The 27,837-nt window shown below is 37.9% G+C and overlaps 1 protein-coding gene and 1 long non-coding RNA gene across 4 annotated transcripts; one reads left to right on the top strand and one right to left on the bottom strand.

The window, feature by feature from the left end:
* Positions 1 to 7,298: 7,298 nt before the first annotated feature.
* On the bottom strand, positions 7,299 to 27,739 carry LOC114477510 (activating transcription factor 7-interacting protein 1-like). 3 transcript variants are annotated; one of them, XM_028469845.1, is made up of 6 exons: positions 27,494 to 27,739; positions 25,412 to 26,990; positions 25,169 to 25,325; positions 7,767 to 7,923; positions 7,524 to 7,680; positions 7,299 to 7,360 (listed from the first exon to the last, which is right to left on the bottom strand). In XM_028469845.1, the coding sequence occupies exons 1-2, from the start codon at positions 27,513 to 27,515 to the stop codon at positions 26,404 to 26,406; spliced, it is 609 nt and encodes a 202-aa protein (XP_028325646.1). In that variant the 5' UTR covers positions 27,516 to 27,739; the 3' UTR covers positions 7,299 to 7,360; positions 7,524 to 7,680; positions 7,767 to 7,923; positions 25,169 to 25,325; positions 25,412 to 26,403. The 3 variants fall into 3 exon arrangements, with proteins under 3 accessions (XP_028325646.1, XP_028325648.1, XP_028325647.1); XM_028469847.1 differs by lacking the exons at positions 7,299 to 7,360; positions 7,524 to 7,680; positions 7,767 to 7,923 and adding an exon at positions 24,496 to 24,609; XM_028469846.1 differs by lacking the exons at positions 7,299 to 7,360; positions 7,524 to 7,680; positions 7,767 to 7,923 and adding an exon at positions 24,971 to 25,032.
* On the top strand, positions 12,967 to 17,675 carry LOC114477512 (uncharacterized). The gene is made up of 4 exons (XR_003675719.1): positions 12,967 to 13,108; positions 13,485 to 13,577; positions 16,842 to 17,012; positions 17,404 to 17,675. It is a non-coding gene; the product is annotated as an uncharacterized LOC114477512 (long non-coding RNA).
* Positions 27,740 to 27,837: the final 98 nt, after the last annotated feature.

Raw genomic sequence — 27,837 nt, 5'->3', positions numbered from 1 at the left:
CACAACACATGACCTGTTCAGTCTGTTTTATAGATGAAATGTCAATTTTCTTATTGTTTATTAGTAATATTCACTACCTTGGTTATATATGAGAATCTTTAGATTGTTCTAGATTTAGTGGTTGCTATTGTAAAATGTACGCTAAATCCATTTATGTTCCTCATGTATTATACTGTATTTTTTAACGGTAAAATACTGGCAACCACAGCTGCCAGTATTTTACCGTAAATTTGACAATTTTTTTCTCACAGTGTGGGGATCACTGATCTAAGAACTTGTAAACACCAAGGACCTTTTGTTTTATGAAATGACATGTTTTCTTCAAGTACATGGACAATGTACAAGTCCATCCACAAGACTGGAACACATTCAGTTCATTAGAAAACTATGAAATGACTGAATAACTTGTATATTATATTCATTCATTACATACAGACTAATATATTTCAAATGTTTATTTCTTTTAATTTTGATGATTATAATTGACAACTAACAAAAATCCCAAATTCAGATTCTCAGAAAATTAGAATATCACTTAAGACCGATACTGAAAAGTATGAACATGAATAGTAGTGGCCTTCAGCTCTTCTGCATTGTTGGTCTGACGTCTCACATCTTCCTCTTCACAATCCCCCATAGATTTTCTATTGGGTAAAATTCAGGTGAGTTTGCTGACCAATCAAAAACAGGAATACCATGGTCCTTAAACCAGGTACTGGTAGCTTTGGCACTGTGTGCAGGTGCCAAGTCCAGTTGGAAAATGAAATCTGCATCTCCATAAAGTTGGTCAGCAGCAGGAAGCATAAAGTGCTCTAAATCTTCCTGGTAAACAGCTGCGTTGACCTTGGACCTAAGGAAACACAGTGGAACAACACCAGCACATGGCATGTCACCCCAAACCATCACTGACTGTGGAAACCTTACACTCGACCTCCAGCAACATGGATTCTGTGCCTCTCCTCTCTTCCTCCAGACTCTGGGACCTTGATTTCCAAAGGACATGCAAAATGCAGTCCAGACCTTTTTGTCTTTAGCCCAGGTGAGACGCTTCTGACGCTGTCTCTTGTTCAAGAGTGGTTTGACACATGGAATGTAACAGCTGAAACTCATGTCTTGCATACGTCTGTGTGTGGTGGTTCTTGAAGCACTGACTCCAGCTGCAGTCCACTCTTAGTGAATCTCCCCCACATTTGTGATGGGTTTTGTTTCACAATCCTCTCCAGGGCCTGGTTATCTCTATTGTTTGTACACTTTTTTCTACCACATCTTTTCCTTCCCTTGGCCTCTCTATTAATGTGCTTGGACACAGAGCTCTGTGAACAGACAGCCTCTTTAGCCATGACCTTTTGTGTCTTGCCCTCCTTGAACAAGGTGTCAATGGTGGTCTTTTGGACAAACTGTCAGGTCAGCAGTCTTCTCCATGATTGTGTAGCCCAGAGTCGTATAGAGAGAGAGTTGCGACAACAAAGTCCAAAATGCTTGACTGTCACGTGATTCATGTAAGACTGAATTTGTTCCCGGAAGTTAGTGGTGGGCCATTCAAATCCATTGATTCCTTGTGACATAACTTGGATTTTTGGTAATTTGTCATCAATAACTGCATTGATTGACGATCATTATACAGTACGTAGTCATATGTATGTGTATATACAATATGTTTAGGTAGTTTCACAATTTTTTTTTCCAAACATAAATTTGTATTAATAATAGTGTAAACAGCTTATCTGCTTTTTTTGACGGAGTTAAGGCCAACATTAATTTGGTTAAAAAATGTGTTAATATGTTTTGTATACAGGATGTATTGCTATCACATCCAGACAGGACACATTGAAAACATATTTATTGTGTTCATACATATATAAAAATAGACATTTGATTTTTTACTATGCGCTTATGTACCAAGATAAATTCATTAAATAAATGCCTGACAAAGTCAGAAACATTAATAACTCATACAGTTTGCTGTGCTGTATGATAATGCTCCACTTGTTCCGAAAAAGGAGTGAAAATGTTTGGCTTCCCAACCGAACCAGAGAGGAGAAAAATAGTTATGCAGAGTCAGCAAGAGCAAATTAAAAGAAAAAAAGTATTATAATAAAAAATCTGTAAGCGATCATATTTAAACACTTAGCTTATTAAGCTTATTTGATAAAAAGATATGTAGCCTATGTGGGTATAAAACTGTGCTAAGTAAATGCTGTGTATCTGCTAATGATCTCTTAATTTTCTAATCTCTTGATTTTTTTTTTTTAACATGAAAACAACAGCAGTGTATCTCACAATTTAAAAAAGTGATAATAATAGTAATAAAAAATGAAAATACAAAAAAAATAAAAATGTAGTAGTTTAGCAGGAGATAATCCACTAACATGCTTTAATGCAGGGGTTCTCAACTGGTCTCATCCTGGGACCCACATATTACCACGCTCATTAAATTGTGACCCAGTTTTTTTTAGAATTCAACCAAAAATTAATTTTTTTTCAACTAGGCTGTTGAAAACACACGTATATAATCTTTTTTAAAACATAAATCTCTGTATTTTCCTGTGTAACATGCATTTCACAGCATGCCTGTCAAAAGTAAAGTTTATTTCAAAATAAAAGACAAGTCCAACATGTGAGATATTAAGTATGAATTTATTTTTGACCAGCTGTCTGTGACCCAACCAGTACAGGTCTGTGACCCACTTTTGGGTCCCGACCCACCAGTTGAGAATCACTGCTTTAATTCACACATTAATGTGTTTAGAAATGCTGATAATATAACATCTTCCTGTTCAAAAGTGCATCACAAACCGTCTAATCAGCTCTATCTCCATTGGCTACAATAATAAACTGATCACTTCCAGGAACTATTGTGAGGCTCCATGAGCCTCCATTGCTGGAAAAAACCGAACCATTGGCGTGAACGGAGTTGTCACAACTCTCTCTCTATACGGCTCTGGTGTAGCTTACAGAACTAGACTGGAGACCATTTAAAGGCCTTTGCAGGTGTTTTTAGTTCATTAGCTGATTAGAGTGGGGCACCAGGTGTCTTCAGCTCAGGTCTTAACCAGAACAAAGAGGTCAGAACACATTACTCCAGTTTTAAAGTCTTTCCACTGGCTCCCAGTCAGCCTCAGAATAGACTTTAAAGTTCTGCTGCTGGTGTATAAATCTGTGAATGGGTTTGGTCCAGAATACATCAGTGACATGTTAGTCAGGTATGAACCCAGCAGGTCTCTCAGATCTATGGACACAGGTCAGATAGTGGAGCCCAGAGCTCACAGTAAACATGGTGATGCTGCTTTTAGTTGTTATGCTGCAAAGAAGTGGAACAAACTGCCTGCAGAGCTGAAGTCAGTATCTAATGTGAACATTTTTAAATCAAAGTTAAAGTTTTTTCTCTACTGTGTATGATTGAGAGAAAGATTTTGGTCATGTTGTTGATGTAATGTGTTTGTTGATGATTTTAATTGATTTTACTGATGATTTTAATTGATTTTACTGATGATTTTAATTGATTTTTACTGATGATTTTAATTGATTTTACTGATGATTTTAAATGTTCTTATTGATTTTAAACAATTGAATGTTTTATCATGTAAAGCACATTGAGTTGTCTTGTGTATGAAATGCATTATACAATTAAATTTGCCTTGCCTTCAATATTAAACCTCTCCACAATATTCTAATTGTCTGAGATACTCAATTTTGGGTTTTCATTTGTTGTCAGTTATAATCATCAACATTAAAAAAAATAAATACTTGAAATGTGTCAGTCTGTGTGAAATGAAAGTATACATTATACAAGGTTCACTTTTTGAATGGAATTACTGAAATAAATCAACTTTTTCATGATATTCTAATTCTATGACCAGCAACTCTATGTATCTATTTATTTTTTTAGTTATGAAGAGAATGTAATTTGGTTTTTTTTCTTTATTTAATTTGAAAAAAAAAAAAAAAAAACTTTACAGAAGATCACTACTTACCTACTGTAATACATATTTGTATTACAAAGCATATTGAAGAAAACCTTGAGTACCAAGTGTTCTCTGGAAATCAAAATATGATCAGCCTAACATCAGGGAAACACTGCATTGACTTTAGTTTGTGGAAAATAGTGAATTCTTTGTCCTGCTGCTGTGGTGTTTGAATATTGAAATGAAAATTGGAAATTCCACAGCATTTTAGAGCATTTTTAACATTTTATGATAGAGTGGTTATGGCTTGTGCCTCACAACAAGAAGCTCTATGTGCTGGGTTAAAAAGAGTCAGAGTTTTCAACACCTGCACCTCTACTGGTGCACGTTCTACTGGAATTAATATACAGTAAGCAGAGGTGAAAGTAATGGATTACAATTACTCATGTTACTGTAATTGAGTTGCTTTTATGGGTATTTATACTTTTGTGATTATGTTTCTAAATCTGTTTATAAGTACATTTTCAAAGAAGTAAAGCTATTCATTACATTTCTACACCCAACTGTTACGACCAGCCACTTTCTTCAGTGCAAGTTAAAGTTTCTACCTATTGTTGTTTTATGTTGTTACCCACATGGCACATTTGGTATGACACTGTTTTACAGTTCATAATTGTAGCTATACTTAGAGCCTGATACATTTTTATTCTTTAAACTTGTATTCATTGGTTTTATTTTATTTCATTTTGACTCTTATTTTATGCAGATGTCTTTGTAGAAAGATAAATCAAGTTGTAATTGTGCAAGATTTAGTTCCCTTTTTTTTTAAAGTTTATTCATGAGATGTTTATTGAATACATACCTCTGACGTTCTAGAAATAATAATTGCTTCAAGTTAGGCAAAAAAACAGATTTGGAATGTATGCATAATAATGTTAGATCACTTTGTTTTCATTATTAAAACCTTAGATTAAGCTAATCTTTCTGTGTCAGAAAAATGATTCTAAATGTCATATTACATAAATAATGTCTATGTGTGAGCTAACTCAGTCTGTTAGAAGAACTGATGAAGAAACATCCTGTGATGAAGATGAGCTCAGGTTCTAATGGAAAGTTAGTTTATTAAGCACACAAAGCATTTCACCAAGTTCAAGTTTTTATGATTTTATTTAATATAGTTTAAATCAAAGCAGTCCATGTAGACTAGACTACTGCTGTCTCATTCTCTGCTGTGGTGACAAACATCTGGGACCATCTGATCTCTGCAATCACACAAGACATTTTACACATGTGTACAAAATAACCTCTATTTTTATATTTGGCATTTTGATATTAAACATTCAACTTCAATTCAATTCAACTTTATTCATATAGAGCAAAATACAACAAAGTCATCTCAAAATGCTGAACAAAATATAAAGTCCATAGTAAAAAAGAAGAAAGAACCCAACAAGATCCACATGAACATCCACATGATTTCAAGGAGGATCTAACAAACATATTTGCTTCAACTGAAAACATTTATAAAACTCTAAAAAATACTAACAATGTAGTAAGAAAATAATATTGAGAAGAACTGTTCCATGTTGTATTGACACAAGCATGTTTTAAAGATGGTGTTTCATTCCTGAATGGATGCCAGGGATTATTAAAAAGCATATTGAAGCACTAATACTGTGATCATCATTAGACTGGAATGGGATCATCATTACACAGCAGCTGCTATAATAGGACAATAGGGGATGATGTTGCAACATTTACATACAAGAGGATAATGATTGATTTTGTCAGGAGACAATGGTCAAAATATTAACAGATTATCTATTGTTTTCTTTTTTTATAAACATATAGAGTGCAGACAACATTGCATTAAACGTAAAATAGATGTCAGAAACAGTCAGAGACATGCTAAAGAAGTGTATGCCTCTCCACTCAGTCTGAAGTTACAGATGTGGAGACAGATGTTGCATTTCATACAAAAGGAAATGGTTCCCTCTACTGGGGACAACTGAACATTCAACATAGAATACAGCATGAAATACTAAAGTTCCTAAAAAATAAAAACTGCCATCATTTCAGTGGTTTTTACAATGTGTTCAGGATACCTGCTCTCTCTCTCTCTCTCTCATTTCAATTAAAAACAGCTTTATTTGTATGACAAACATGTTTACATCGCCAACAATGTGTTATAGAACAATGTGTACATTTGTTTTTGGAGTCAGTTTGTGTATTTGTGTTTTTGTTTCATATATAGTATAATCTTCTCTCATTTTGTGTGTTTTTCTGTTTGTGTATTTTTGTAGTCATCTGTCATTTTAGCTGTTTTTGGAGCCTTTTTGTGTGTTTACTTTGATGGAACCTGGTTTAGTCACGTTGTCCTTTTCCATTTCATCAAATATTATGCGCAGAAACTTATTTTCATGATCTATGTCAATATTTACACCATCTATCAATAACTGTGCAGGAGCATTGTTTTTGCAAATACCAAACAAAATTAATTTAGTTTTTAGTAAGACCTACTTAAATTCAGTGATAATTTGTTCCTATTAAACCACTTGGTGTAAAAAAAAAAAAAAAAAAAAAAAATTGGCTCAATTTAAGCAAAACATAAATGAATTAATATTTTTATTTTTTTTTTTTAATCTGCATTCAGACATCAACACTCTCCAAAAAAACAGATTTGGAATGTATGCATTATAATGTTAGATCACTCTGTTTTCATTATTAAAACCTTAGATTAAGCTAATCTTTCTGTGTCAAAAAAATTATTCTAAATGTCATATTACATAAATAATGTCTATGTGTGAGCTAACTCAGTCTGTAAGAAGAACTGATGAAGAAACATCCTGTGATGAAGATGAGCTCAGGTTCTAATGGAAAGTTAGTTTATTAACCACACAAAGCATTTCACCAAGTTCAAGTTTTTATGATTTTATTTAATATAGTTTAAATCAAAGCAGTCCATGTAGACTAGACTACTGCTGTCTCATTCTCTGCTGTGGTGACAAACATCTGGGACCGTCTGATCTCTGCAATCACACAAGACATTTTACACATGTGTACAAAATAACCTCTATTTTTATATTTGGCATTTTGATATTAAACATTCAACTTCAATTCAATTCAACTTTATTTATACAGAGCAAAATATAACAAAGTCATCTCAAAACGCTAAACAAAATATAAAAGCGATAGTAAAAAAAGAAGAAAGAACCCAACAAGATCCACATGAACAAGCATTTAGCGACAGTGGGAAGAAAAAACTCCCTCTTTTTTATAGGAAGAAATCTCCAGCGGAACCAGGTTCAGAGGTGGCAGCCATCCGCTTCAACTGGTTGGGGTTAGTGAACAGAGGGACAAACAGAATAGGATAGAAGAATAGTCCATCCATGTGTCCTAGACTAGTTGAGCTGTGAGCCATCGATCAGGAACCGCCATCTCCAGCATCAAGACACCTGAAACAGAAAAGAGAGTGGAGGGTGAGGAGAAGGCACAGACTGCAGGAAAAAAAATAATTTATATATATATATATATATATATATATATGCTAACAAGAGGATTTTTAAAAAAAATCCATGTGTTTATTGTCTTTCTGTGTAAATGGGAGGTTTTGCTTACATTGTTTTAGTGAATAGAAGTCTTTCTGTCCTCTGATGTCTCCTCCTGAGGCTGAGTGTGGGACACTTCAGTGGGCTGTTGTGGATGCTGGTGCTCCCATCCTCCATCGTTCTTCTTCTACACCTCCATCAGTAGATGCTGGCACTCCTGTCTGACACTTTACAGGCATTATTTTAAAATAACGTCCATTTTTACAATAAACGTGTTCAGTGTCTTTCTGTGTAAATGGGAGGTTTTGCTTACATTGTTTTAGTGAATAGAAGTCTTTCTGTCCTCTGATGTCTCCTCCTGAGGCTGAGTGTGGGACACTTCAGTGGGCTGTTGTGGATGCTGGTGCTCCCATCCTCCATCGTTCTTCTTCTACACCTCCATCAGTAGATGCTGGCACTCCTGTCTGACACTTTACAGGCATTAATTTACAGTAACGTCCATTTTTACAATAAACATGTTCAGTGTCTTTCTGTGTAAATGGGAGGCTTTGCTTACATTGAAGTCTTTCTTCATCTCCGTCTTCTGTTGATGTCTCCTCCTGTCCTCCATCTTTTCTTCCCTCGTTCATCTCACATGCTGGGAATAAAAAGTTTATCTCTAACTCTTAACAACCTAACTTAACCTAACATACTCATAACCTTAACCCAACTCCTCAGCGTTCCACGTCCAAGTGCAGATCCACACCTTCACTGTCAGGGTCACTGTAAACAAAGAACTCAGAAATATTACAAGCAAACATGTCAAACTCAGCTGCCTCTATTAGGACAGGAAGTTAGGCCCACTCTGGGTCCGAACCAGGGGGTTCGGTCCACACTGGGTCCCAAGTCAGGGGGTCGGCCCAGTCTGGGTTGGCCTACTCTGAGTCTAAACCCAGAAGGTCGGCCAACTCTGAGTCTAAACCCAGAAGGTCGGCCAACTCTGAGTCTAAACCCAGAAGGTCGGCCAACTCTGAGTCTAAACCCAGAAGGTCGGCCCACTCTGAGTCTAAACCCAGAAGGTCGGCCCACTCTGAGTCTAAACCCAGAAGGTCGGCCTACTCTGAGTCAGAACCCGAGGGGTCGGTCCACACTGGGTCCAAACTCAGGGGGTCGGCCCACTCTGGGTCTAAACCCAGAGGGTCGGCCCACTCTGGGTCCAAACCCAGGGGGTCGGCCCACTCTGGGTCCGAACCCGGGGGGTCGGTCCACACTGGGTCCAAACTCAGGGGGTCGGCCAACTCTGAGTCTAAACCCAGAAGGTCGGCCAACTCTGAGTCTGAACCCAGGGGGTCGGCCCACTCTGGGTCCGAACCCGGGGGGTCGGTCCACACTGGGTCCAAACTCAGGGGGTCGGCCAACTCTGAGTCTAAACCCAGAAGGTCGGCCAACTCTGAGTCTAAACCAAGAAGGTCGGCCCACTCTGAGTCTAAACCCAGAAGGTCGGCCAACTCTGAGTCTAAACCCAGAAGGTCGGCCTACTCTGAGTCAGAACCCGAGGGGTCGGTCCACACTGGGTCCAAACTCAGGGGGTCGGCCCACTCTGGGTCTAAACCCAGAGGGTCAGCCCACTCTGGGTCCAAACCCAGGGGATCGGCCCACTCTGGGTCCGAACCCGGGGGGTCGGTCCACACTGGGTTCAAACTCAGGGGGTCGGCCAACTCTGAGTCTAAACCCAGGGGGTCGGCCCACTCTGGGTCCGAACCCGGGGGGTCGGTCCACACTGGGTCCAAACTCAGGGGGTCGGCCAACTCTGAGTCTAAACCCAGAAGGTCGGCCAACTCTGAGTCTAAACCCAGGGGGTCGGCCCACTCTGGGTCCGAACCCGGGGGGTCGGTCCACACTGGGTCCAAACTCAGGGGGTCGGCCAACTCTGAGTCTAAACCCAGAAGGTCGGCCCACTCTGGGTCCGAACCCGGGGGGTCGGTCCACACTGGGTCCAAACTCAGGGGGTCGACCAACTCTGAGTCTAAACCCAGAAGGTCGGCCCACTCTGGGTCCGAACCCGGGGGGTCGGTCCACACTGGGTCCAAACTCAGGGGGTCGACCAACTCTGAGTCTAAACCCAGAAGGTCGGCCCACTCTGGGTCCGAACCCGGGGGGTCGGTCCACACTGGGTCCAAACTCAGGGGTTCGGCCCAGTCCAGGGCCGAAGCCGAAGCCTCGACCCAGGCTGGAACCGAACCCCCAGGTGAGGACCACTCATGGACTAAATCTGAAATAAAGAAAAGAGAAAAAATTGGTTAATAAACAGTGATATTTCAAGATTTGTGATTGGGGGCCACCTGCCTGGCTGGTCTCACGGGTACGGGGCTGCACTATGGTTCACAATAGTAAGAAAAATAATTATTGGATGTTTTGATTTTTGCTAGAAAATGTTAAAAATGGACCGAAAATAATGCAGGAAATAAAATACACATTTCCATCAAAACTACCTCAGAACAGGACTTAAGTAAATAGTAAATAAAACTCTGTAAAACAGTCTCAGCAGCCCAAACGCTCACTACAAGTATCACATCAGAGTCAAATTATCACAAAAACAAACGTTAAACACATGAAAAATGAAAACTATCAACCATTTTCTGTAGGTCTTTAATATAAATATAAACGCCTTAAACCTGATTCAGACCTAGAATAATGACTATTTTAAATCATAACACGTTTGATGCTTAAATAATTAAAGTATGAATATCAGATAATAATAAAAACATGTCTTACCTTGGGCCATGCGCGGGGCCATGGTCACCTACTGGTCTAACGTCTTCTTCTGGTCCTGGTATAAAGTCTTCTTCTGGTCCTGGTATAAAGTCTTCTTCTGGTCCTGGTCTCAAGTCTTCCTCTGGTCTGGTACAAGTCTCGTAAAGACTTTCTGTGTGTTTTGTAAATGTTTCTCAGCTCAAAGTTGCTCACAGCTCTCCTCTCTCGTCTCGCTGCTCACAGTGAACGTTGGACGTTAACAGGTGACTTTAAAAGTCGCAACCTCCTCGTTGCCATGGCTCTGACGTCAGTTCACGGACACGCGTACAAAACTGAACATGTTACACGGCCTATTTTTTTATTTTTATTTGTGAGCATTATTGTGGGATATTTAAACATTTTATGACCTCTAAAAATAAAATATTTACACGGGGTGAGTATACGTTTGTTTTACCAGCTCATTACCACTTATAAAGTCCTGTCCGGTGCGTAATATTCTAGGTATGTCCTGGTGTCCCACGGACCCTGAACGTAGCACCGAAATCACATTAGGCTGCTTTAAACTGTCATAACTCCGCCAATAATTGATCTATTGAATAAATTCTAACATTGTCTGAAAGCTAATAAATTGATCTTTACAGCCAATGTGTCATGACTTGACACCTGATTTTTAATGACACGTGTGACGAAGTCTATTAAAGAGGCCAATGATCAGAGGGGCAGATAGAGAGAGAGCAAGTAGGATGAAAAGCACCAAATAACTCCTGATTTTAATTAAATAATGTCAGCAAAAAGACCCTGTTGTACAATAAATTCTCCATTGATGTTCATTGTTTACTGAGGGATTTGAGAATAAAGGAGCCATGTAGTGCAATCTCTTATTGACAACAATGCATGTTTTGTTATTGCAATTAAATAAATGATATTATTTTATTGCATAATTGTGACCATCACCAGCCCTCCCTAAGGAAGGGTAAGAAACACTTTATTAAAGGGAGAATATAAAAAGAGAGGGCAGTGTTACACCTATCTGAGGGGGAAGGGAACAGGGAAGAGGGAGTCAGGGTAGGAACATGGAAGGGGTGGTGAAGAGTCGATTGTTTTAAGGTGAGAGTGAAATGTGATGTTATAGTTGTGCATATTGTGCTTATGTTGTGTAATCAGTTAAGCCAGTCTGGTGACAAGTGTGGAGAAATTGAAGCAGGTGATTTATAGGAAGTTAATGTAAGATGAGTTCAATGTCTGATGAATAAATGTCTTTCAGCAGCTCATTTTTACTTTGTGTACATTATTAATGTGTACTGTAAAGTATGCTTGTAGTGTGTGGTCAGAGTTTTAGAACAGTGTGTAAAGTTTGTTAGTTTAAAGTGTGTGTGTGTGTGTGTGTGTGTGTGTGTGTGTGTGTGTGTGTGTGTGTGTGTGTGTGTGTGTGTGTGTGTGTGTGTGTGTGTGTGTGTGTGTGTGTGTGTGTGTGTGTATGGCTAAGTGCATTAAGGCTATTGAGGCATGGTACATCAGAGTGATAAGCGTTAAAGCGTAAGTAGGAATTTTTCAAAACCAACCACGGAAATAAAATACAAATCTTTTTACGCTGTCATTATCTGTCATTAACATAAATAAAGTGTCATGAAGGCTGTTATTGAGTATGTTTGCTAAATTATGACAATTTGCTAAATGATGACATCTTTGGAGCTATGTTGTCATTTTTTGGGTTAAGTGGAGGATCTAATGTGGTTTAGTAGAGTTATGGGTAACAAACAAAACCTAATGACAGCCTTCATAACACCTCATTCATAATGACAGGTCTCATGTTATAATAATTACAGCATAAAATGTCAGCGTTATGTTTAAAACTTCAAGTAAAGTGTTAACCATTATTATTTATTTGTTGCACAGGCCGGTGGCTGCACTGTAAAAAAAAGTCCGTAAAATATACAGCAAAAGACTGTCAAATTCCAACAGTAAAGTAGCGTAAAACCCAAAACGTCCTTTTACTGTAATAAATACATCGAATAACAGTTAATTGTGAAACTGGACAAAACTTCAACTTTTACTGTAATAAATTGAAATGATAAAGACTTTCTGTAGAAACAAATAAATATACATACATTTTAAAAGTAAATATCGTAATGAAAAAAAATGTTTGAAAACCTTAGATTTTACGGCATTATTCGGCCAAAACTACATCTTATGGGGTTGTGCACATTAGAATTTACAATATAAATCTGTTGATTGCTAAGCAAACAAAAACCTTCATTTTTACAGAAGCAAAATGTTAAAAATAGGGTCCACTGTAAAAATACAACCAGTAAATACTATTAAAAAAGGCAAATATCAGCAGCAAAAGACAATAAAATTTTATCTTTTTTTATTTATTTATTTTTTAATTCAGATACTGATATGCACATTAATAGTTTGGTCTGCAGTATAACATTGTTAACCTTTTCATAAAAAAAAAATCAACAGCAAAAACATATGTATAAAATAAAGTTTAAGGTTGCTGAATAAAATTGATTTAAATAATCTTTTTTAATTATATATTTAAAAACAACTTTATGTTCTGTTATGTCTCACGCCATATTATCAGACCACCTTAAGTGTTTTAATTTATTTAATTTAAAGTTAAAAGGGTCCTCTCAGTTAAAGGTACTCTCCAATACAGTAGGTGGCGGTAGTGCACCTGCAACACCAGGTGTCAGTCGCCAAAAAACAAAACGAAGAAGAAGAAGAACACGTCATCTGAGAAAGACCAATAGCGTGGCTCGCTGCTGAGACGTGTACAGACCGCTCTTTTTACCTGGACACCTGGTGACCTCGTTAATGGACGCAGTTTTGAATTCGTACCAGCGCCATTTTAGGTGCTTGGACCACAGCATCTTTGGACTTTTTAGACATCCTGGCAGCTTTAAATGAACTCGTGAGGTGAGTACATGTGACTTCAAGTTATATCTGTCATAAAAACCCACCAGCACAGCTATGATAGATGTGTTTATTAAGTTAGCATTACTGTGGTGAGGAAAGCATTGCCCGTGATTAATTTCTGTGTTTGATATGCTTAATTTGTTAGGGATGAATTACCAAAGTACCTGAAGACATGTTAACCTGTAATTTATGTGGTAAAGTAGTTTAGTCATCATTGTAATTGTTCATTGTAAACTGCATCGGAATGAACCACATTTATTTAGGTGTAATGAAGCCGACTGCTAGCAGACATGTACCAAGTATGGCACGTTTAAGGCAAATTTTCTAATTATTTTTTCCTTTCTTTTTACAATATTACTGTTTTGTTTTTGTGAAGAGCATCAGAAGAGAGTGACAGGTGAAACAGTGTCAAGACAACAGCGAGAAAAACATGCTGAAGATATAATAAAACCTTGGTTGGAAATATTTGGTATGTACAGTATTTTACCATTTTGACTACTTGGATGGTCTAACTCTTAATGTTACTGACTGTGTATTTAGTCATTTGATTGTAATATGTAGTCTGTGCATTTTAGGCTCTGTGGTTATGTCTTAAAGGGGACATATCATGCTAAATCCACTTTTTTAGCCCTTAAATGCATTTTGATGTATATTTAGATTGTTTAGAAGTACAGAAAAGTTCAAATTAGTCTCTTCAGGTGCTCCGTTGATATCTTTTTATTCTGTTTTGGTCATATTTTTCAATCTGTTTCGATTTTTTCGATTAGCTATTACGTTTTTTGAACAATAATGTCAGCGGAACTGCCAAATTAGGACATCGACTCCAGGCCCAACACTTCGAGCAATCCGCCATTTTTATTTCTCGCTTTTATTTTGTAGTCCAAGCTCCAGGATGCGGAAGTTATGAGAGGAAAAATCAAAATGTTTGGTTGTTGGATGTAGTAACCCACACGCTTCATTACACTGTCTCCCAGCATCAGAACCTTTTCAAAGTGCCTGGTTGAGTTTTATTTTTCACGGAAATGTACCCACATCTGTGGGTAAGGTCATTTTTGTGCGCGCGCAGCACTTCAAGGATGACTGCTTCTGCAACCTCCGCCAGTATAAAGAAGGATTTGCCGAAAGACTTTGTCTGATTGAGGGTTCAATTCCTTCTATCTTTGGAGACGACGAACAGAGCACTTCGGTAAGCTGTAAATAACGCTAAAAAGTGTTATAAGACGTCCCTGTCATTGTTTTGTTAGCGCTGTGTGCTCGTTTTAGATCCTTGATGATATGGCCTACGTGGTTTAATTTAAGTCTGAAGTTTTCATTAGTCATTTCATTTTGCCGTTTTTCTCTCCGAAAAGACTATTAAAATGCATTTTGTGACGTTAGCTTGGCGCTAGCGTTAGCTCGGTGCTTGTGTTAGCTCACTTGTTAGGGTTCTGCAGGTTCCTTATCTTCATTTTCATCTCGCTCCGCCGGGTCAGACTCTGGCTCAAACATGTAAGGCTGGATGGACAAGTATTCCGTTGTTGACATTGTGTAAATAACGTGTGAATAAACTTTTTCTGAGCCGCTACATGGCCATATCTCTTCTATCAAACTACAAAAATGGTCGAGCAGGGTGGAGTTAAACCTGGAGAGGGGGCGGGGTATGAAGTGTCTCATTTGCATTTAAAGAGACCGCACCAAAATGAGTTGCTCTTAGAAGCACATCAGAAAAGGGGTCTGGGGAGCTATAATAATGAGGAATTCAGACCCAAGCAGTGCAGTTCCGCTTTATATCGACCACAACTGTATGATTTATATCTAAAAAGGAAGGATTTAAAACCATGATATGTCCCCTTTAAACTGCTGTATTTTTCAATAGATTCACAGGCTGCAAGGATTTTTGCTCATTTATCTAAAATCCAAATTAAGTATACATTAGAAATCTTCACCATTTTCTAGCTTGGTTGTGTGCCCCCAAAAATCTAGAATTGGGTCACTGCCAAAGTAAAGTTGAGAAAAAAAATTCAACTATTCATTTCATACATACAAGGTTCGAGGTTACTTTATTTGTAGCATTAGGTAGATTTTTAGTTTTACCCTTTTGACACTTGCCTAACTGTTACACCGTAGTTTAAATCAAATTGTTGAAAAACATTCAGCTAAAATTACCACAACCAACTAATGTATCTTTGGTTCAATGTTTTATTATAATACATTTAAGCACATTTTTTAAATTAACTTATACCAGGAAGTAAAAAAAACAAAAACATTTAAGTAGTTTGGATAAACCTCAGCCCAAAGCAAACAACTACTTATGTCATTGTATAAAACTTAACGTCTAAATAATGATACTTGAGAAGTAATTTAGCCTATTACTGAACCGATACATCGGCCGATTTTTGCGTTTTTTACGTGTATCGACATTGGCCGATGTTGGCTGCTGCGTTCGCCGATCCGTATTATTTACAGAGAGCAGAAATTATTTTTACTTCTTGTTCTACATCGTCTGTTTTTATTATTTGTTAAATATTTTTTACTTGGTGTCGTTCTAACTCACCTTTGTTAATGTTATGGCAATTTTTATATTCATCATCATATCGTCAAATGTATGTTCATGTGTACAATTTGTCAGGTTTTAATACATGATGACTCCATTACTCTTTGCACTTTTGAACAGCTGAATCATGTTAGATTAAACAGTACAGATCGTATTGTACTCAGTGCAACACAGAGTCTCTGCTGAAGGCCAAAACTCAAACTCACATGCAGATATACACGAACACACACACTATCAGGGATAGAGAAGAGTGGCGCCCAATCTTCCTCATAATATACACATCTTCATCATCCTCAAATGTTTCCACTGTTGGGAATCTGACTCCCCCTTCTCCTTACCTCAGGGTGGAACTTCTTATGTTATCTGTATAAAAGCTTAAGCTGTGAAACTGTTTGACAGAGCGGGTCTCTGTCTTCGGATCGCCTGGCCGGGCGGTCACCAATTTTTGTCCATCTTTGTACTCTTTTTTACTTAGTTTTATAATAAACCTTTTTTATAAAATCATCAATGCCTCGCCTGGACTCCATCACTCAACCAGAGCAATAAATCATGTCTCCAAATGAGGTCAACCGTAAATTTGCCGTGACATTAATTTCAATAAATTTTCTTTTTTTTAATTGAGACTCATACCATTTGTTATCATCGTTGTGTAGTTTTTATGATGTAAATTGAGGGAGCAAAAGTAGTATCGGCTTCAAATATCGGCTCAAGAAAATCAGCCGTCTGTATCGGTCATCGGCTAAGGCTGATGGAAAAAAAATCTGTATCGGCCCTAAAAACCGATATCGGTCTATCCCTAGTATGGAATAGGGATTTACATCATGAAAATTACACAATGATGATCACAAATGGTACGAGTCTCAATTTTAAAAGAACAAACGTTTATTGAAATTAATAAAGGTCAGGTAGAACGACAAGTAAAAAATATTTAACAAATATTAAAAACAGGTGACGTAGAACAAGATGAAGTAAAAAATATTTCTGCTCTTTGTATATAATGCGGATCGGCGAACGCACCAGCCCACATCGGCCAATAATATCAGCTGGCCGATGTATTGGTCATCACTCATATGGAAAGCAGCACAAACTTGCACAGTGTCAATATTGGGAAACTTGTTTTGCACTTATTTTATTTTAATTTCTTGTCATTGTTATTATTTATGGTGTATGCCCTTTTTGTTGTTTTCTTTCTGAATGCAGAAGGGATCTAACCAGTCCACAATCAAAGCTTCATTGCCAACGTTGCTGTGAGTCTTCTGGCAGAAATGATGACACCTGTATGAATTCTTTGGTTTCCCTAAACATCACAGCCTGTCTGTACGAGGCTCTCACCATCTTCAATTAAGTCTGCACCTAAAGATTCAATAAGAGGTACGCAAGGGTATTGATCAATTTAACTAAAGAAAGATGGACAGAAAACACAAATCTTAATCAGTCTAGGTCAGGTTCATTGTCCAGGTGAGTAGTTTCATACAATGAAGGAAACTGACACTATAAAATAAGTCACCGTCACATTGAGTCATTAACTTCAAGTTCTATAATAAATCAATGGGAAACTTAAATACACTGTAACACAAATAATGATTATAATTAGGGCTGTGCTGTGTATCACTTTTACATAAATAGATTTAAGAACTGCAAACTTACTACTTAAATAATTTATCATTGGACCTGTTTTTGACAACAGGTTTTGTTCATTACTGTACATTTTGCTCAAGCACTGATCAAACTTTTGAAACTTTGTGTCCATGTTTTTCTACAGAGGAGATCCTGCCAGTCCATAGTGAACTCCTGATGGACATCTCAGTACTCCAGCAGAGCTTCTATCTTCAACATCATGTGCATTAGAAACTCCACTACACGTTTGAGTGTTTTCCTTAACCAAGGCAGGACCCAGTGACTCATTACTCTTGATCGGTCAGGGGCAAGTGACTTTTTGTTTTATGCTTATTCATTCCTTCATGGATTACCAGCCATATAAATATGGACACATGCTGTATACTCAAGATCTATGCTGCTTTGCGAGTATAGAAACACAACACATGACCTGTTCAGTCTGTTTTATAGATGAAATGTCAATTTTCTTATTGTTTATTAGTAATATTCACTACCTTGGTTATATATGAGAATCTTTAGATTGTTCTAGATTTAGTGGTTGCTATTGTAAAATGTACGCTAAATCCATTTATGTTCCTCATGTATTATACTGTATTTTTTAACGGTAAAATACTGGCAACCACAGCTGCCAGTATTTTACCGTAAATTTGACAATTTTTTTCTCTCAGTGTGGGGATCACTGATCTAAGAACTTGTAAACACCAAGGACCTTTTGTTTTATGAAATGACATGTTTTCTTCAAGTACATGGACAATGTACAAGTCCATCCACAAGACTGGAACACATTCAGTTCATTAGAAAACTATGAAATGACTGAATAACTTGTATATTATATTCATTCATTACATACAGACTAATATATTTCAAATGTTTATTTCTTTTAATTTTGATGATTATAATTGACAACTAACAAAAATCCCAAATTCAGATTCTCAGAAAATTAGAATATCACTTAAGACCGATACTGAAAAGTATGAACATGAATAGTAGTGGCCTTCAGCTCTTCTGCATTGTTGGTCTGACGTCTCACATCTTCCTCTTCACAATCCCCCATAGATTTTCTATTGGGTAAAATTCAGGTGAGTTTGCTGACCAATCAAAAACAGGAATACCATGGTCCTTAAACCAGGTACTGGTAGCTTTGGCACTGTGTGCAGGTGCCAAGTCCAGTTGGAAAATGAAATCTGCATCTCCATAAAGTTGGTCAGCAGCAGGAAGCATGAAGTGCTCTAAATCTTCCTGGTAAACAGCTGCGTTGACCTTGGACCTAAGGAAACACAGTGGAACAACACCAGCACATGGCATGTCACCCCAAACCATCACTGACTGTGGAAACCTTACACTCGACCTCCAGCAACATGGATTCTGTGCCTCTCCTCTCTTCCTCCAGACTCTGGGACCTTGATTTCCAAAGGACATGCAAAATGCAGTCCAGACCTTTTTGTCTTTAGCCCAGGTGAGACGCTTCTGACGCTGTCTCTTGTTCAAGAGTGGTTTGACACATGGAATGTAACAGCTGAAACTCATGTCTTGCATACGTCTGTGTGTGGTGGTTCTTGAAGCACTGACTCCAGCTGCAGTCCACTCTTAGTGAATCTCCCCCACATTTGTGATGGGTTTTGTTTCACAATCCTCTCCAGGGCCTGGTTATCTCTATTGTTTGTACACTTTTTTCTACCACATCTTTTCCTTCCCTTGGCCTCTCTATTAATGTGCTTGGACACAGAGCTCTGTGAACAGACAGCCTCTTTAGCCATGACCTTTTGTGTCTTGCCCTCCTTGAACAAGGTGTCAATGGTGGTCTTTTGGACAAACTGTCAGGTCAGCAGTCTTCTCCATGATTGTGTAGCCCAGAGTCGTATAGAGAGAGAGTTGCGACAACAAAGTCCAAAATGCTTGACTGTCACGTGATTCATGTAAGACTGAATTTGTTCCCGGAAGTTAGTGGTGGGCCATTCAAATCCATTGATTCCTTGTGACATAACTTGGATTTTTGGTAATTTGTCATCAATAACTGCATTGATTGACGATCATTATACAGTACGTAGTCATATGTATGTGTATATACAATATGTTTAGGTAGTTTCACAATTTTTTTTTCCAAACATAAATTTGTATTAATAATAGTGTAAACAGCTTATCTGCTTTTTTTGACGGAGTTAAGGCCAACATTAATTTGGTTAAAAAATGTGTTAATATGTTTTGTATACAGGATGTATTGCTATCACATCCAGACAGGACACATTGAAAACATATTTATTGTGTTCATACATATATAAAAATAGACATTTGATTTTTACTATGCGCTTATGTACCAAGATAAATTCATTAAATAAATGCCTGACAAAGTCAGAAACATTAATAACTCATACAGTTTGCTGTGCTGTATGATGATGCTCCACTTGTTCCGAAAAAGGAGTGAAAATGTTTGGCTTCCCAACCGAACCAGAGAGGAGAAAAATAGTTATGCAGAGTCAGCAAGAGCAAATTAAAAGAAAAAAAGTATTATAATAAAAAATCTGTAAGCGATCATATTTAAACACTTAGCTTATTAAGCTTATTTGATAAAAAGATATGTAGCCTATGTGGGTATAAAACTGTGCTAAGTAAATGCTGTGTATCTGCTAATGATCTCTTAATTTTCTAATCTCTTGATTTTTTTTTTTTAACATGAAAACAACAGCAGTGTATCTCACAATTTAAAAAAGTGATAATAATAGTAATAAAAAATGAAAATACAAAAAAAATAAAAATGTAGTAGTTTAGCAGGAGATAATCCACTAACATGCTTTAATGCAGGGGTTCTCAACTGGTCTCATCCTGGGACCCACATATTACCACGCTCATTAAATTGTGACCCAGTTTTTTTTAGAATTCAACCAAAAATTAATTTTTTTTCAACTAGGCTGTTGAAAACACACGTATATAATCTTTTTTAAAACATAAATCTCTGTATTTTCCTGTGTAACATGCATTTCACAGCATGCCTGTCAAAAGTAAAGTTTATTTCAAAATAAAAGACAAGTCCAACATGTGAGATATTAAGTATGAATTTATTTTTGACCAGCTGTCTGTGACCCAACCAGTACAGGTCTGTGACCCACTTTTGGGTCCCGACCCACCAGTTGAGAATCACTGCTTTAATTCACACATTAATGTGTTTAGAAATGCTGATAATATAACATCTTCCTGTTCAAAAGTGCATCACAAACCGTCTAATCAGCTCTATCTCCATTGGCTACAATAATAAACTGATCACTTCCAGGAACTATTGTGAGGCTCCATGAGCCTCCATTGCTGGAAAAAACCGAACCATTGGCGTGAACGGAGTTGTCACAACTCTCTCTCTATACGGCTCTGGTGTAGCTTACAGAACTAGACTGGAGACCATTTAAAGGCCTTTGCAGGTGTTTTTAGTTCATTAGCTGATTAGAGTGGGGCACCAGGTGTCTTCAGCTCAGGTCTTAACCAGAACAAAGAGGTCAGAACACATTACTCCAGTTTTAAAGTCTTTCCACTGGCTCCCAGTCAGCCTCAGAATAGACTTTAAAGTTCTGCTGCTGGTGTATAAATCTGTGAATGGGTTTGGTCCAGAATACATCAGTGACATGTTAGTCAGGTATGAACCCAGCAGGTCTCTCAGATCTATGGACACAGGTCAGATAGTGGAGCCCAGAGCTCACAGTAAACATGGTGATGCTGCTTTTAGTTGTTATGCTGCAAAGAAGTGGAACAAACTGCCTGCAGAGCTGAAGTCAGTATCTAATGTGAACATTTTTAAATCAAAGTTAAAGTTTTTTCTCTACTGTGTATGATTGAGAGAAAGATTTTGGTCATGTTGTTGATGTAATGTGTTTGTTGATGATTTTAATTGATTTTACTGATGATTTTAATTGATTTTACTGATGATTTTAATTGATTTTTACTGATGATTTTAATTGATTTTACTGATGATTTTAAATGTTCTTATTGATTTTAAACAATTGAATGTTTTATCATGTAAAGCACATTGAGTTGTCTTGTGTATGAAATGCATTATACAATTAAATTTGCCTTGCCTTCAATATTAAACCTCTCCACAATATTCTAATTGTCTGAGATACTCAATTTTGGGTTTTCATTTGTTGTCAGTTATAATCATCAACATTAAAAAAAAATAAATACTTGAAATGTGTCAGTCTGTGTGAAATGAAAGTATACATTATACAAGGTTCACTTTTTGAATGGAATTACTGAAATAAATCAACTTTTTCATGATATTCTAATTCTATGACCAGCAACTCTATGTATCTATTTATTTTTTTAGTTATGAAGAGAATGTAATTTGGTTTTTTTTTCTTTATTTAATTTGAAAAAAAAAAAAAAAAAAATTTACAGAAGATCACTACTTACCTACTGTAATACATATTTGTATTACAAAGCATATTGAAGAAAACCTTGAGTACCAAGTGTTCTCTGGAAATCAAAATATGATCAGCCTAACATCAGGGAAACACTGCATTGACTTTAGTTTGTGGAAAATAGTGAATTCTTTGTCCTGCTGCTGTGGTGTTTGAATATTGAAATGAAAATTGGAAATTCCACAGCATTTTAGAGCATTTTTAACATTTTATGATAGAGTGGTTATGGCTTGTGCCTCACAACAAGAAGCTCTATGTGCTGGGTTAAAAAGAGTCAGAGTTTTCAACACCTGCACCTCTACTGGTGCACGTTCTACTGGAATTAATATACAGTAAGCAGAGGTGAAAGTAATGGATTACAATTACTCATGTTACTGTAATTGAGTTGCTTTTATGGGTATTTATACTTTTGTGATTATGTTTCTAAATCTGTTTATAAGTACATTTTCAAAGAAGTAAAGCTATTCATTACATTTCTACACCCAACTGTTACGACCAGCCACTTTCTTCAGTGCAAGTTAAAGTTTCTACCTATTGTTGTTTTATGTTGTTACCCACATGGCACATTTGGTATGACACTGTTTTACAGTTCATAATTGTAGCTATACTTAGAGCCTGATACATTTTTATTCTTTAAACTTGTATTCATTGGTTTTATTTTATTTCATTTTGACTCTTATTTTATGCAGATGTCTTTGTAGAAAGATAAATCAAGTTGTAATTGTGCAAGATTTAGTTCCCTTTTTTTTTAAAGTTTATTCATGAGATGTTTATTGAATACATACCTCTGACGTTCTAGAAATAATAATAATTGCTTCAAGTTAGGCAAAAAAACAGATTTGGAATGTATGCATAATAATGTTAGATCACTTTGTTTTCATTATTAAAACCTTAGATTAAGCTAATCTTTCTGTGTCAGAAAAATGATTCTAAATGTCATATTACATAAATAATGTCTATGTGTGAGCTAACTCAGTCTGTAAGAAGAACTGATGAAGAAACATCCTGTGATGAAGATGAGCTCAGGTTCTAATGGAAAGTTAGTTTATTAAGCACACAAAGCATTTCACCAAGTTCAAGTTTTTATGATTTTATTTAATATAGTTTAAATCAAAGCAGTCCATGTAGACTAGACTACTGCTGTCTCATTCTCTGCTGTGGTGACAAACATCTGGGACCATCTGATCTCTGCAATCACACAAGACATTTTACACATGTGTACAAAATAACCTCTATTTTTATATTTGGCATTTTGATATTAAACATTCAACTTCAATTCAATTCAACTTTATTCATATAGAGCAAAATACAACAAAGTCATCTCAAAATGCTGAACAAAATATAAAGTCCATAGTAAAAAAGAAGAAAGAACCCAACAAGATCCACATGAACATCCACATGATTTCAAGGAGGATCTAACAAACATATTTGCTTCAACTGAAAACATTTATAAAACTCTAAAAAATACTAACAATGTAGTAAGAAAATAATATTGAGAAGAACTGTTCCATGTTGTATTGACACAAGCATGTTTTAAAGATGGTGTTTCATTCCTGAATGGATGCCAGGGATTATTAAAAAGCATATTGAAGCACTAATACTGTGATCATCATTAGACTGGAATGGGATCATCATTACACAGCAGCTGCTATAATAGGACAATAGGGGATGATGTTGCAACATTTACATACAAGAGGATAATGATTGATTTTGTCAGGAGACAATGGTCAAAATATTAACAGATTATCTATTGTTTTCTTTTTTTATGAACATATAGAGTGCAGACAACATTGCATTAAACGTAAAATAGATGTCAGAAACAGTCAGAGACATGCTAAAGAAGTGTATGCCTCTCCACTCAGTCTGAAGTTACAGATGTGGAGACAGATGTTGCATTTCATACAAAAGGAAATGGTTCCCTCTACTGGGGACAACTGAACATTCAACATAGAATACAGCATGAAATACTAAAGTTCCTAAAAAATAAAAACTGCCATCATTTCAGTGGTTTTTACAATGTGTTCAGGATACCTGCTCTCTCTCTCTCTCTCTCATTTCAATTAAAAACAGCTTTATTTGTATGACAAACATGTTTACATCGCCAACAATGTGTTATAGAACAATGTGTACATTTGTTTTTGGAGTCAGTTTGTGTATTTGTGTTTTTGTTTCATATATAGTATAATCTTCTCTCATTTTGTGTGTTTTTCTGTTAGTGTATTTTGTAGTCATCTGTCATTTTAGCTGTTTTTGGAGCCTTTTTGTGTGTTTACTTTGATGGAACCTGGTTAGTCACGTTGTCCTTTTCCATTTCATCAAATATTATGCGCAGAAACTTATTTTCATGATCTATGTCAATATTTACACCATCTATCAATAACTGTGCAGGAGCATTGTTTTTGCAAATACCAAACAAAATTAATTTAGTTTTTAGTAAGACCTACTTAAATTCAGTGATAATTTGTTCCTATTAAACCACTTGGTGTAAAAAAAAAAAAAAAAAAAAAATTGGCTCAATTTAAGCAAAACATAAATGAATTAATATTTTTATTTTTTTTTTTTAATCTGCATTCAGACATCAACACTCTCCAAAAAAACAGATTTGGAATGTATGCATTATAATGTTAGATCACTCTGTTTTCATGATTAAAACCTTAGATTAAGCTAATCTTTCTGTGTCAAAAAAATTATTCTAAATGTCATATTACATAAATAATGTCTATGTGTGAGCTAACTCAGTCTGTTAGAAGAACTGATGAAGAAACATCCTGTGATGAAGATGAGCTCAGGTTCTAATGGAAAGTTAGTTTATTAAGCACACAAAGCATTTCACCAAGTTCAAGTTTTTATGATTTTATTTAATATAGTTTAAATCAAAGCAGTCCATGTAGACTAGACTACTGCTGTCTCATTCTCTGCTGTGGTGACAAACATCTGGGACCATCTGATCTCTGCAATCACACAAGACATTTTACACGTGTACAAAATAACCTCTATTTTTATATTTGGCATTTTGATATTAAACATTCAACTTCAATTCAATTCAACTTTATTTATACAGAGCAAAATATAACAAAGTCATCTCAAAGCGCTAAACAAAATATAAAAGCGATAGTAAAAAAGAAGAAAGAACCCAACAAGATCCACATGAACAAGCATTTAGCGACAGTGGGAAGAAAAAACTCCCTCTTTTTTATAGGAAGAAATCTCCAGCGGAACCAGGTTCAGAGGTGGCAGCCATCCGCTTCAACTGGTTGGGGTTAGTGAACAGAGGGACAAACAGAATAGGATAGAAGAATAGTCCATCCATGTGTCCTAGACTAGTTGAGCCGTGAGCCATCGATCAGGAACCGCCATCTCCAGCATCAAGACACCTGAAACAGAAAAGAGAGTGGAGGGTGAGGAGAAGGCACAGACTGCAGGAAAAAAAATAAAAAATAATATATATATATATTAAAAAAAAATCCATGTGTTTATTGTCTTTCTGTGTAAATGGGAGGTTTTGCTTACATTGTTTTAGTGAATAGAAGTCTTTCTGTCCTCTGATGTCTCCTCCTGAGGCTGAGTGTGGGACACTTCAGTGGGCTGTTGTGGATGCTGGTGCTCTCATCCTCCATCGTTCTTCTTCTACACCTCCATCAGTAGATGCTGGCACTCCTGTCTGACACTTTACAGTCATTATTTTACAGTAACGTCCATTTTTACAATAAACGTGTTCAGTGTCTTTCTGTGTAAATGGGAGGCTTTGCTTACATTGATAGAAGTCTTTCTTCATCTCCGTCTTCTGTTGATGTCTCCTCCTGTCCTCCATCTTTTCTTCCCTCGTTCATCCCACATGCTGGGAATAAAAAGTTTATCTCTAACTCTTAACAACCTAACTTAACCTAACATACTCATAACCTTAACCCAACTCCTCAGCGTTCCACGTCCAAGTGCAGATCCACACCTTCACTGTCAGGGTCACTGTAAACAAAGAACTCAGAAATATTACAAGCAAACATGTCAAACTCAGCTGCCTCTATTAGGACAGGAAGTTAGGCCCACTCTGGGTCCGAACCAGGGGGTTCGGTCCACACTGGGTCCCAAGTCAGGGGGTCGGCCCAGTCTGGGTCGGCCTACTCTGAGTCAGAACCCGGGGGGTCGGTCAACACTGGGTCCAAACTCAGGGGGTCGGCCCACTCTGGGTCCGAACCCGGGGGGTCGGTCCACACTGGGTCCAAACTCAGGGGGTCGGCCAACTCTGAGTCTAAACCCAGAAGGTCGGCCCACTATGGGTCCGAACCCGGGGGTTCGGTCCACACTGGGTCCAAACTCAGGGGGTCGGCCAACTCTGAGTCTAAACCCAGAAGGTCGGCCAACTCTGAGTCTAAACCCAGGGGGTCGGCCCACTCTGGGTCCGAACCCGGGGGGTCGGTCCACACTGGGTCCAAACTCAGGGGGTCAGCCAACTCTGAGTCTAAACCCAGAAGGTCGGCCCACTCTGGGTCTAAACCCAGAAGGTCGGCCCACTCTGAGTCCAAACCCAGAAGGTCGGCCAACTCTGAGTCTAAACCAAGAAGGTCGGCCAACTCTGAGTCTAAACCCAGAAGGTCGGCCAACTCTGAGTCTAAACCCAGAAGGTCGGCCCACTCTGAGTCTAAACCCAGAAGGTCGGCCAACTCTGAGTCTAAACCCAGAAGGTCGGCCTACTCTGAGTCTAAACCCAGAAGGTCGGCCAACTCTGAGTCTAAACCCAGAAGGTCGGCCTACTCTGAGTCAGAACCCGAGGGGTCGGTCCACACTGGGTCCAAACTCAGGGGGTCGGCCCACTCTGGGTCTAAACCCAGGGGGTCGGCCCACTCTGGGTCTAAACCCAGAGGGTCAGCCCACTCTGGGTCCGAACCCGGGGGGTCGGCCCACTCTGGGTCCGAACCCGGGGGGTCGGTCCACACTGGGTCCAAACTCAGGGGGTCGGCCAACTCTGAGTCTAAACCCAGAAGGTCGGCCAACTCTGAGTCTAAACCCAGGGGGTCGGCCCACTCTGGGTCCGAACCCGGGGGGTCGGTCCACACTGGGTCCAAACTCAGGGGGTCGGCCAACTCTGAGTCTAAACCCAGAAGGTCGGCCCACTCTGGGTCCGAACCCGGGGGGTCGGTCCACACTGGGTCCAAACTCAGGGGGTCGACCAACTCTGAGTCTAAACCCAGAAGGTCGGCCCACTCTGGGTCCGAACCCGGGGGGTCGGTCCACACTGGGTCCAAACTCAGGGGGTCGGCCCAGTCCAGGGCCAAAGCCGAAGCCTCGACCCAGGCTGGAACCGAACCCCCAGGTGAGGACCACTCATGGACTAAATCTGAAATAAAGAAAAGAGAAAAAATTGGTTAATAAACAGTGATATTTCAAGATTTGTGATTGGGGGCCACCTGCCTGGTTGGTCTCACGGGTACGGGGCTGCACTATGGTTCACAATAGTAAGAAAAATAATTATTGGATGTTTTGATTTTTGCTAGAAAATGTTAAAAATGGACCGAAAATAATGCAGGAAATAAAATACACATTTCCATCAAAGCTACCTCAGAACAGGACTTAAGTAAATAGTAAATAAAACTCTGTAAAACAGTCTCAGCAGCCCAAACGCTCACTACAAGTATCACATCAGAGTCAAATTATCACAAAAACAAACGTTAAACACATGAAAAATGAAAACTATCAACCATTTTCTGTAGGTCTTTAATATAAATATAAACGCCTTAAACCTGATTCAGACCTAGAATAATGACTATTTTAAATCATAACACGTTTGATGCTTAAATAATTAAAGTATGAATATCAGATAATAATAAAAACATGTCTTACCTTGGGCCATGCGCGGGGCCATGGTCACCTACTGCTCTAACGTCTTCTTCTCCTCCTGGTATAAAGTCTTCTTCTGGTCCTGGTATAAAGTCTTCCTCTGGTCCTGGTATAAAGTCTTCTTCTGGTCCTGGTCTCAAGTCTTCCTCTGGTCTGGTACAAGTCTCGTAAAGACTTTCTGTGTGTTTTGTAAATGTTTCTCAGCTCAAAGTTGTTCACAGCTCTCCTCTCTCCTCTCTCTGCTCACAGTGAACGTTGGACGTTAACAGGTGACTTTAAAAGTCGCAACCTCCTCGTTGCCATGGCTCTGACGTCAGTTCACGGACACGCGTACAAAACTGAACATG

Source organism: Gouania willdenowi, chromosome 16, assembly GCF_900634775.1.
Source record: "Gouania willdenowi chromosome 16, fGouWil2.1, whole genome shotgun sequence".
Lineage (NCBI taxonomy): Eukaryota > Metazoa > Chordata > Actinopteri > Blenniiformes > Gobiesocidae > Gouania > Gouania willdenowi.
Note: the sequence above shows the minus strand (reverse complement) of the source record. Positions and strands in the feature narration are given on the sequence as shown.